The following is a 12433-nucleotide window of genomic DNA, read 5'->3' as shown; positions in this document are numbered from 1 at the left end:
CTACATCCGAAAGATGGTGCCTATTCTCATTTCGGGCCAGTCTCATGAGATTGGCACTAGGAGCACAACTATGACGATGCAAATCAGGTTTCCTTTAAATATACGCTGTAACTGCACTGATCATCAGTTACCTTTGAAATTGGACACGGTGGGTTGATGCTAGTCAAGAATGCCTTTAAGGCGACAAAGGCACTATTATCAGCATGTCAATGTGTTTGAACGAAGTCGTGTAATAGGGCTACCAGAAGTTCGGTGTTCCTTCTGCGATACTGTAAAGATACTTGGCAGCAATCTAGCAACTGTACTGGCAGCGGCGGTAATGAGAATGTACAATGGCAAGAAGACTGTGTTCTCGACTGCCATGTGGCACCACCAGGAAGGAAGACCATCGTGTTCCACGTATGGCCCTATCACATCTTCCGGAATCTGCAGATCTTCAGCACCAGTTGGAGAGCAATTCGCACCACAGGCACGCAATGAACTGTAACAAATCGGTTGCTTCAAGGGCAACTCGGAGCCAGACGCGCTGTAGCGTTCATTCCACGACCCCAAACCACCACCGTTTGCTACTTTAGTGATGTCAAACTGATTGGATTGCAGGGTGGAGGTCTTACGTTTCCTGATGTAAGCTGTGATCTTGCAATGTTAATCTCTTAAATATGTCATCTAGATAAATGTATTCCCGAAATTTAATTATCTAGATTAACTACTTTTTGGTGTTTTGATTTTTTCTGTCAGTCTATTTATCGAGAACCGGATGGCCGGAGTGGCCGTGCGGTTCTGGGCGCTATAGCCCAGGTTCGAATCCTGCCTCGGGCATTGATGTGTGTGATGTCCTTAGATTAGTTAGGTTTAATTAGTTCTAAGTTCTAGGCGACTGATGACCTCAGAAGTTAAGTCGCATAGTGCTCAGAGCCATTTTGAACCGGATGGGTAGAGAATAGTCCCCTGTGACTGGAGAAAAGTGTCATTGTCCCACGTTTCCAAAACGATAATGTATCAGGTGCACTGGATCACAGACCAATATCGCTAACGTCCGTCCGTTGCAGGATCCTAGAGCATATTCTAAACTCAAACATTACAGTGTTCCCGGACAGAAGCAAACTTTTTTTTAAGGATTGCATAGACTCGGATAAAAACCACACATGTGAAACACACTTTGTTTTCAGAATGAGATATTTCACTCTGCAGCCGAGTGTGCGCTCATATGAAACTTCCTGGCAGATTAAAACTGTGTGCCGGACCGAGACTCGAACTCGGGACTTTGCCTTTAGCGGGCAAGTGCTCTACCAACTGAGCTACCCACGCACGACTCACGCCCCGTTCTCACAGCCTTAATTCCGCCAGTACCTCGCCTCCTATCTTCCAAACTTCATAGAAGCTCTCCTGCGAACCTTGCAGAACTAGCACTCCTGGAAGAAAGGATATTGCGGAGACATAGCTTAGCTGTGAGAATGGGGCGTGAGTCGTGCTTGGGTAGCTCAGTTGGTAGAGCACTTGCCCGCGAAAGGCAAAGGTCCCGAGTTCGAGTCTCGGTCCAGCACACAGTTTTAATCTGGCAGGGAGTTTCACTCTTTGCTTTATTCACACACCTCATTTTGGAAACAATAGTTGCAGGCGAGGAAGTAAATTCAGCACTTATCAATTTCCGAAGGGCGTTGGATACTGTACTACATCGTAGACTACTAAGCAAGATACTGCAAGCTGGTATATCTTCTGTACGAGAATTTCACTAATAGAACGGACTTCGTTACAGTGGACGGCAAATATTCTACAGAGACGAAAGTAATTCTGATGCGCAATAGGATCTCTAACCCTAACTGGTGAGTATACTTCCTTTATACGCAGACCTTTAACGACCTCTGGTAGAAGTACTTACAACTTTTTGAATTCGCACCTCACTGCCTTCTAGACACGTAACAAGGAGTGAAAGTGGTAAGCATTCTTACCGTTGAGCGACCCTGGATGTAGTATTGTTTAGATAAGTAGAAAGTCAACAATAACTTGTTCTGCAAGTCTGAAACGATTGAAATCAGTGCATTCCAAAGTGAGGCAGTAACTCTATGCTCAGTTCTACGTTTATTTTGGTACGAATTATCCATTTTCAGTGCGTGCTGAAGTATTTAGACAATTAGCTTATGCATTGCACACCCCATAAAGAAGAGCGGTCAACTGTTCATTTTCGAACTAAGAGTTCTCTTTCTAATGAAATTGTCGATTGTAATTATGTTTTATTAATTCAATAAAGAGTGTTTTCTTAAGTGTTGGGTACAATTTCGTTCTCAAAATATCGGGTAAGATGCTACACTGCTATAATCATAGATGAGTCACCAAACGTTAGGTTACAAACGATTTCAGTGAAGAATGTGAACACCTGTTTTAAATTTACTACTTGAAAAACCATCGAAAATTTATTAGTTTAATGCCAGTGTTTATTGAAGGGATTATTTCTTTCTTAACGGTTCCATTTTGCTGTAGGAGTAATCATGGTTCTCAACAGATGTCTGACGGAGGAGGAAATCTTAGAGGAGCTAAAAGAAATTACAGACGAGATGGCTGATGATTCAAAAGAAGGCGAGGATGTAAATGACTGCCTTCCATTTCAGCTACGCCCATCCGCATCATCGTCCAGTGGAGTCCAATTGTCATCTGGCAGCAATTGAGCCATACTGAATTCTTCAGACGTCGAAGACTCAGACGTGAAACTGACGCTCTTGCAAGTGAAATATTCTCATGGTGCATAGTTTTAGACTATATTGAAGTACTGTCAGAAACTTTTATAACATTAGAGTTGCTCATGTGATACCTGTAAAACATTTCATTAAAATGTTGAGATATTTAGATCTAAATGATAATTGAGTAACGCCAAATAAGGTGATATTGGTTTCCACTGATTGTACAAGATTATACCTATGTTGGATCATGCCACCACTGTTCTCAAGAAAATGTTCCACTCTGCCTGGTATTCGCCGGCTGATGAATTTATGGTGGGATTCAATGGAAAAAGTTCTTTCAAACAGTATATGCCAACTAAACCAATTAAAAGACATTTTAAGATATAGGTGACTTCACGTACTGTCTAGGAATGTCAGTGTATGAGGGCAAAGACGAAGGAGGGAACAGTAATAGGTCCTTAGGTGAACGTCTCACAAAAATCTTCCAGTTTCTTATGAAGGACTAGGGTGCTGCTTGTTCTTCGATAATTTTTTTCGAATGTTGCAATGAGGAAACGTTTGCTATGAAAAAACTTGTTTGCTTGTGCCACAGTCAAACACGAAAGTTCTTTCCTGCAGATGAATTAACTGCTGACATAACTCTGAAAATGGGAGAATGTGATATAGTTATTGTTGGAGATATAGGAGTAGCGAAATGGGATGACAGGGAAAAGAAGCGTGTTACTGTAACGAGCACCATTCATAAAACTAAATCTAAATGCTTTGTTCTGAGAACAAATAACAGGGGTGTCAGGATAAGCCTTCCTTGCCCAGAATCGAAGAGGGATTACAACTTATATATGGAAGGGGTGGACCGTTTTTATGAGCTGCTGTCTACCTGCAACATTTCATGGAAACCCGATGATAGTGGCTAAAGTTATGTTATTCTTGCACTGAAGGAAACATACATATGTATACAGTCGGTATACCGAGCAAGGTGGCGCAGTGGTTAGACACTGGACTCGCATTCGGGAGGACGACGGTTCAATCCCGCGTCCGGCCATCCTGATTTAGGTTTTCCGTGATTTCCCTAAATCGCTCCAGGCAAATGCCGGGATGGTTCCTTTCAAAGGGCACGGCCGTCTTCCTTTCCCGTCCTTCCCTAATCCGATGAGACCGATGACCTCGCTGTCTGGTCTCCTTCCCCAAAAAAACAACAACATATACAGTCGGTAAATGTATGTCTGGCACAAAACCTCTGAGTTACTTGAAATACAGATCACAGTTAGCAACTGAAATTATTGGTTCCTTCTCTGCACGAATCAAAAAAGGCCCACTAATTCAGATTGGAAAAGGAAAGAACAGATACAGTCAGTCCTGACGGCCAAACAATTGTAACCAATCCAATTCGTCTAGCGAATATAGGGCATCATCAGCAGGCAAAGAGTGCTGTTTTTCGAACATGTGCCCATTGCAATACTTCCAAGAAACAAAAACGTTCCCCAACAGATTGCAGAAAACACTCTGTAGATCTGTGTTAGCACTGCTTCGTACCTTTGCACAGGCCAAATCATAATTATGAGTAAAATTCCGTTTCGTTGGTTACTTCTGTTTTTTTTTCTTACAGTAAGTTTATAACATTTAACAAACGGTTATTCTCACAGTACAATGACTGTTCTGATGTAGATTTCTGAGCTATTTATTTTGATTCCAATTTAGTTGTATTACTGTTTTGTATATGTATGTGAATAAAGTTTTGTAAGATTTATAGCTTTATTTATGAAATAAAATATAAGTAATATATTATTTCATAATATTCGTATAACATGTGATAAAAATACTTACATTAGAATATTATATGACATCCAGTATCACCAATGTTCTCTGTTAAGTATACTTACGACGCTAGAGGATGCCACACATTTAAAAAAAATCAAGAAAATGTAACCCTAACGTCTTGTCATGAATGTGAAATAACAGTATTTCAGGTTAATCATAACACAGTGGTAGCGAACATTTTCAGTACCTTACATCGTACAAATGCACTCTTAAGGGAAAAAAAGCATCGCCAAAGAATAATTATCTGAATGGGACGGAAATCGGTGAATGAGATGTACAAGTATAGAAAAATAGATGATAACAGTTTTAGGAAAAATGGATGATTTATGCACGAGTAAGAGCTTCACAGATTGAGCAATTTTATAGCGCGTTGATCCACCTTTGGCCCCTATGCAAACGGTTATTCACCTTAGGATTGATTGATAGAGTTGTTGTAAGTCCTCCTGAGGGCTATCGGGGCAAATTATGTCCAACTGGCGAGTTACAAACATTCTCAATTGGGAAGAGATCCGTGGACCTTTCTGGCCAAGGTAGTGTTTGGCAAGCACAAAAACAAGCAGTGGAAACTCTCTCTGTGTGAGGATAGTCAATATCTTTCTGAAATGTAAGCCCTGGACAGCATTCCAGGAAGGACAACAAACCGGGACGCAGAATGACGTTGAAGTATCGTTGTGCTGTAACGATGCTGTGCGGATGGCATGCAAAGGTGTTGTGCTTTGAAATGAAATGCCACCCCAGACCATCACTCGTGGTCGTTGCGCCATAAGCCCGGTGACAGTCAGGTTGGTAGCCCCCCCCCCCCCCTACTGGTCCTGGAGCCCCTCCGGCCACATCTTCGATGGTTGTAGGGGATCAGTTCGAAGCGGGACTCATCACTGTCATCAGTGAAGACAGTTCTGATCCAGTGAGTGAGTTTCCAAGCCGAATGTGCCCGACGCCACTGCAAACGGCGTTGTTTGTGTACAGAGGTCGAGGTGCGCCGTGAACTCAGCCCGTTTTTCTGTGAGCCGCCTATTAACCAATATCACCTTTTTTGGCGTTACTCAATTATCATTTAGATCTAAATATCTCAACATTTTTATGAAATGTTTTACAGGTATCACATGTGCAACTCTAATGTTATAAAAGTTTCTGTCATTACTTCAATATACACTGCTGGAAATTGAAATAAGAACACCGTGAATTCATTGTCCCAGGAAGGGGAAACTTTATTGACACATTCCTGGGGTCAGATACATCACATGATCACACTGACAGAACCACAGGCACATAGACACAGGCAACAGAGCATGCACAATGTCGGCACTAGTACAGTGTATATCCACCTTTCGCAGCAATGCAGGCTGCTATTCTCCCATGGAGACGATCGTAGAGATGCTGGATGTAGTCCTGTGGAACGGCTTGCCATGCCATTTCCACCTGGCGCCTCAGTTGGACCAGCGTTCATGCTGGACGTGCAGACCGCGTGAGACGACGCTTCATCCAGTCCCAAACATGCTCAATGGGGGACAGATCCGGAGATCTTGCTGGCCAGGGTAGTTGACTGACACCTTCTAGAGCACGTTGGGTGGCACGGGATACATGCGGACGTGCATTGTCCTGTTGGAACAGCAAGTTCCCTTGCCGGTCTAGGAATGTTAGAACGATGGGTTCGATGACGGCTTGGATGTACCGTGCACTATTCAGTGTCCCCTCGACGATCACCAGTGGTGTACGGCCAGTGTAGGAGATCGCTCCCCACACCATGAAGCCGGGTGTTGGCCCTGTGTGCCTCGGTCGTATGCAGTCCTGATTGTGGCGCTCACCTGCACGGCACCAAACACACATACGACCATCATTGGCACCAAGGCAGAAGCGGCTCTCATCGCTGAAGACGACACGTCTCCATTCGTCCCCCCATTCACGCCTGTCGCGACACCACTGGAGGCGGGCTGCACGATGTTGGGGCGTGAGCGGAAGACGGCCTAACGGTGTGCGGGACCGTAGCCCAGCTTCATGGAGACGGTTGCGAATGGTCCTCGCCGATACCCCAGGAGCAACAGTGTCCCTAATTTGCTGGGAAGTGGCGGTGCGGTCCCCTACGGCACTGCGTAGGATCCTACGGTCTTAGCGTGCATCCGTGCGTCGCTGCGGTCCGGTCCCAGGTCGACGGGCACGTGCACCTTCCGCCGACCACTGGCGACAACATCGATGTACTGTGGAGACCTCACGTCCCACGTGTTGAGTAATTCGGCGGTACGTCCACCCGACCTCCCGCATGCTCACTATACGCCCTCGCTCAAAGTCCGTCAACTGCACATACGGTTCACGTCCACGCTGTCGCGGCATGCTACCAGTGTTAAAGACTGCGATGGAGCTCCGTATGCCACGGCAAACTGGCTGACACTGACGGCGGCGGTGCACAAATGCTGCGCAGCTAGCGCCATTCGACGGCCAACACCGCGGTTCCTGGTGTGTCCGCTGTGCCGTGCGTGTGATCATTGCTTGTACAGCCCTCTCGCAGTGTCCGGAGCAAGTATGGTGGGTCTGACACACCGGTGTCAATGTGTTCTTTTTTCCATTTCCAGGAGTGTAGTCTAAAACTATGCACCATGAGAATATTTCACTTGCAAGAGCGTCAGTTTCACGTCTGAGTCTTCGACGTCTGAAGAGTTCAGTATGGCTCAATTGCTGCCAGATGGCAATTGGACTCCACTGGACGATGATGCGGATGGGCGTAGCTGAAATGGAAGGCAGTCATTTGCATCCTCACCTTCTTCTGAATCATCAGCCACCTTGTCTGTAATTTCTTTCAGTTCCTCTAAGATTTCCTCCTCCGTCAGACATCTGTTGAGAACCATGATTGCTCCTACAGCAAAATGGATCCGTTAAGAAAGAAATAATCCCTTCAATAAACACTGGCATTAAACTAATAAATTTTCGATGGTGTTTCAAGTAGTAAATTTAAGACAGATGTTCACATTCTTCACTGAAATCGTTTGTAACCTAACTTTTGGTGACTCATCTATGATTATAACAGTGTAACATCTTACCCGATATTTTGAGAACGAAATTGTACCGAACACTTAAGAAAACACTCTTTAGTGAATCAATAAAACATAATTACAATCGTCAATTTCATTAGAAAGAGAACTCTTAGTTCGAAAAGGAACAATTGTCCGCTCTTCTTTATGAGGTGTGCAAAGCATAAGCTAATTGTCTAAATACTTCAGCACGCACTGGAAATGAATAATTCATACCAAAATAAACGTAGAACTGAGCATAGAGTTACTGCCTCACTTTGGAATGCACTGATTTCAATCGTTTCAGACTTGCAGAACAAGTTATTGTTGACTTTCTACTTAACAATACTACATCCAGGGTCGCTCAGCGGTAAGAATGCTTACCACTTTCACTCCTTGTTACGTGTCTAGAAGGCAGTGAGGTGCGAATTCAAAAAGTTGTAAGTACTTGTACCAGAGGTCGTTAAAGGTCTATGTATAAAGGAAGTATACTCACCAGTTAGGGTTAGAGATCCTATTGCGCCTCAGAATTACTTTCGTCTCTGTAGAATATTTGCCGTCCACTGTAACGAAGTCCGTTCTATTAGTGAAATTCTCGTACAGAAGATATGTCGGTACTGAAACACCAGCTGCACGCCGCACAGATGATAATGATGACGCTGGCTCTCTGAGCGCCTGACGATTGTTCAGTTCTCACGTTCTCTCTCCTCTGTACGACACCGCTTCGTTCTTGACGCTGTGTTCTTCCATCGTACACTCATTCCTAACAGTATCTTAGAATTGTGGCATCGCTCCTCTTCAAATGTCGAACGTTTCGTCGATTACTCCAACCGATTTCTTTGAGCCCAGCTGCACTTCGTCTCTCAAATACGCACTTCTGCGTGTAGTGTTCCACGCCTGTCTGCGAGGCACTTTTACTGTTCAGCTGAGTACATCTACGTCTACGTGATTACTCTGCTATTCACAATAAAGTGCCTGGCAGAGGGTTCAGTGAACCACCTTCATGCTGTCTCTCTACCGTTCCACTCTCGAACGGCACAAGGGGAAAAAGAGCCCTTGAATTTTTCTGCGCGACCCTGATTTCTCTTATTTTATCGTGATGATCAGTTCTCCCTATGTAGGTGGGTGCCAACAGAATGCTTTCGCAATCGGAGGATGGTTATTGAAATTTCGTGAGAAGATCCCGTCGCAACGAAAAACGCCTTTGTTTTAACGATTGCCACTCCAATTCAAGTATCATGTCTGTGACACTATCTCTCCTATTTCGCGATAATACGAAACGAGTTGCCTTTCTTGGTACTCTTTCGATGTCAGCTGTCAGTCCCACCTGACGCGGATCCCACACCGCACAGCAGTACTCCAGAATAGGGCGGACAAGCGTGGTGTAAGCAGTCTCTTCAGTAGACCTGTTGCACCTTCTATGTGTTCTGCCAATGAATCGCAGTCTTTGGTTTGCTCTACCCACAATATTATCTATGTGATCGTTCCAATTTAGGTTATTTGTAATTGTAATCCCTAAGTATTTATCTGAATTTACAGCCTTCAGATTTTGTGACTTATCGCGTAATCGAAATTTAGCTGATTTCTTTTAGTACTCATGTGAATAACTTCACACTTTTCTTTATTCAGAGTAAATTTCCACTTTTCGCACCATACAGATATCTTATTTATCGTTTTCATCATCTGATGACTTTACAAGACGGTAAATGACAGCATTATCTGCAAATAATCTGAGACGGCTACTCAGTTTGTTTCCTATATCGTTAATATAGATCAGGAACAATAGAGGGCTTATGACACTTCCTTGGGGAACGCCGGATACTACTTCTGTTTTACTCGATAACTTTCCGTCTATTACTACGAACTGTGACCTTTCTGACAGGAAATCATGAATCCCGTCGCACAACTGAGGCGATATTCCATAGGCACGCAGTTTGGTTAGAAGAGCTTGTGAGGAACGGTGTCGAAAGCCTTCTAGAAATCTAGAAATATTGAATCAATTTGACATCCGCTGTCAATAACACTTGTTACTTCATGAGTGTAAAGAGATAGTTGTGTTTCACAAGAACGTTATTTTCTGAATCATGGAATGAAATTCGTAAAGATTTTATGCGCATGTCTCATGTTTAGTATACTCCCTAGCTGCGCGGTGAAACTGCGTTGAAACGTTACACATTGACCCATCGGGATTCAGAGTTTACAATTTTGCGTTTTCTGTCAGTTTGTGAACAATTTGGTTAACTCCTTCGCGGTACGTAGTTTTTTTTTTGTCTTAGGGTATATTTAGGAGTGATAATAAGCGATATGAAATAGACTACGGCCCTAAATCAGCATTTGGCAAGGTTAGTGGAGAACTCTGATTTGTTAGAAGGTTTCTGGGAAAATCAAATACTTTCGTAAAATAAATGGTATTCAAGACGCTAATGCGACCAATTCTACTGTTTCATAATCAAGTAGACGTGATGTCAGATATCAAAATAATTCAAAGACTCGCTACTAGGATCGTAAGAGGTTGGTATAGCCTAAGTGAAACCGTAATAGAGATGCTCGGGGCACAAATGAGTAATTTTGGGAGAAACGCGACCTACTTCCCGCGAAGCTCTGTTGGGTAAATTTAGGGAACCTGTATTCCAAAAGGCAGTGCGTGTTTCTCATAAGAGTGAAGTAGGCACAACGGTGCGTACGCATGCATACAGACAGTCATTTCTCCCGCCACCAGTACATAAATGCAGTACGAGAGCAAATTATATTATTGATGTGATGCACGCCCCCCCCCCCCCCCCAACGCCCTTTCGCCCTCTCCACCGTCCCAACTATGAACTATACAGAAGCTTGCGGACTATACAGGGTTAACCACAACACCATAGAAAAAATTCGGAACTGGCAGTACGGACCAAAACCTGACAAAAAAATATCTAGTACATATGGGCTGTAAAACGCATGTGTAGTGTCCCTTTTGCGATGTTTAAAAATAATGCGTATGAAGTGTGTATAAAAATATTGAATAAGACCAAACAGACCAGACTGAAAGTCAATTGTGAAAAAAAAAACTTATTTACAAAAAATATAACGTCGATACTATTGTAGGGAAAGACAATAACGATGATAAACAATATCGCAGTAAAGAATAGGGTGAAATACGTTTATATCTTTGTATGACTATAGAAGATTAGAAAGTTATTATTCGTTCTTCTGCTGTTCCTGATTCTCATGTAACTATTGTTAGATAGATATTGTGTGTAGCGTTGAACGCTAGCAGATGTTCTTTTTGTCCTTTCGACTAGACGATAATAAAGGTGCGTATCAAGTTATTGGTGGAGATATATGTTTAAAAGTGAGTTCATTGTATTATTTCAAGAACATGCCAGCCACTAATCGGAATGTTTTAATTGAAAAGAGAGAATAATTAGTATTTTTCAATTATCAAGAAGACGAAAGCAGTAATCGCTGACTGGCAACAATTGGCTGTCATTACGCAGCGGACTTAATATTAAATATTCTTACAGCTTTCCACAAGAGCAGAAGTGATAAAAATCATTTTAAAACATTATTTAATTTAAATCTGAGTAATTCCACGAGTTAATTTTGCGAGAGTTAAAATACTTTCATAGATACCATTCGTCGTAGAACTGTGAACTTTGGCCTCAACTCTATTTAGGTGAAATCCACTTATGAAAATCTTGTAGGGAGCCTGGCGCTCATTTAAATTGAAAACAAACATTTATTTTGGCCTCCTATGAGATACCCTGCTTCTAACGGTCTCCCCTATTTAAAGAAAATAATTAATGCTAATCTCTTATCTTACGTAGTTTCAAAATGCATAAAACTGTAAGTAGGCTGTTTATGTTTTCTTTATGTAAGTAGGCTGTTTATGTTTTCTTATTGGCAACGTTACGTAGCGCTCTATATGAAAATCACTGGCTGTGCTGTGTGCAGTCTGTGGCTAGTTTGCATTGTTGTCTGCCATTGTAGTGTTGGGCAGCGGCAGCTGGACGTGAACAGCGCGTAGCGTTGCGCAGTTGGAGGTGAGCCGCCAGCAGTGGTGGATGTGGGGAGAGAGATGGCGGAGTTTTGTAATTTGTCATGAACTGCTATATATATTATGACTATTAAGGTAAATACATTGTTTGTTCTCTATTAATATCTTTCATTTGCTAACTATCCCTATCAGTAGTTAGTGCCTTCTGTAGTTTGAATCTTTTATTTAGCTGGCAATAGTGGCACTCGCTGTATTGCAGTAGTTCGAGTAACGAAGATTTTTGTGAGGTAAGCGATTTGTGAAAGGTATAGGTTAAAGTTACTCAGGGCCATTCATTTGCAGGGATCTTTGATAGTCAGATTGCGTTGCGCTAAAAACATTGTGTGTCAGTTTAAGCACAGTCTTGTATAATTTGTTCTAAGGGGACGTTTCAAAACCAATACAGAATATTAAAAGAGAACCGTTAGAATAGCTTAAGATCTATGAGCACTCGCACATGTTCGATACTGTGAAATATATCTCTTCTACTACAACCTCATTACTTTCCATGTTTTGGGAGGAAGTAGTATGGATGAAAACAAGTAAGGAATGTGGAGAAAACATAGGTTCTACATTCCATACCTTAAGATCTATGAGTACCTTCTCATCTTCGCTAACGTGAAAAACATGTTTCCTAATGAACAAATGCCCATAGCTCTTAATTTATGCGTTTTAGAGCCCAAGTTTATGGAAATTTTTTTCTTCTTTGGGTCCATACTACTATCCTGAAACATTGAAAGCAAAGACAGTGGTGTAGAAGATATACATTTGCTCACAGCTCGAACGGTATGCATTTTAGAGACAATGTTTACTGAAGAGTTTTCTTCAAATTTCCGTCCATTCTACCATCTCTGGAAGTTTGTCGGGGGAGTTGTGGTCCACCCTGTATATGCAGTTGCGTGAAATGAATTTTTTTAAAT

At 42.5% G+C, this 12433-nt stretch overlaps 1 protein-coding gene across 1 annotated transcript in view; it reads right to left on the bottom strand.

Annotated features, from left to right (window-relative positions):
- Positions 1–7333, bottom strand: part of LOC126175492 (phosphoserine aminotransferase-like) — a 73461-nt gene extending 66128 nt beyond the window's left edge. The window contains 1 exon segment of the mRNA XM_049922314.1: positions 7246–7333. Within this exon segment, the coding sequence (XP_049778271.1) occupies positions 7246–7333 (88 nt within the window).
- Between the last annotated feature and the right edge of the window lie 5100 nt (positions 7334–12433).

Source organism: Schistocerca cancellata, chromosome 3 (genome assembly GCF_023864275.1).
Source record: "Schistocerca cancellata isolate TAMUIC-IGC-003103 chromosome 3, iqSchCanc2.1, whole genome shotgun sequence".
Taxonomy (NCBI): Eukaryota; Metazoa; Arthropoda; class Insecta; order Orthoptera; family Acrididae; genus Schistocerca; species Schistocerca cancellata.
Note: the sequence above shows the minus strand (reverse complement) of the source record. Positions and strands in the feature narration are given on the sequence as shown.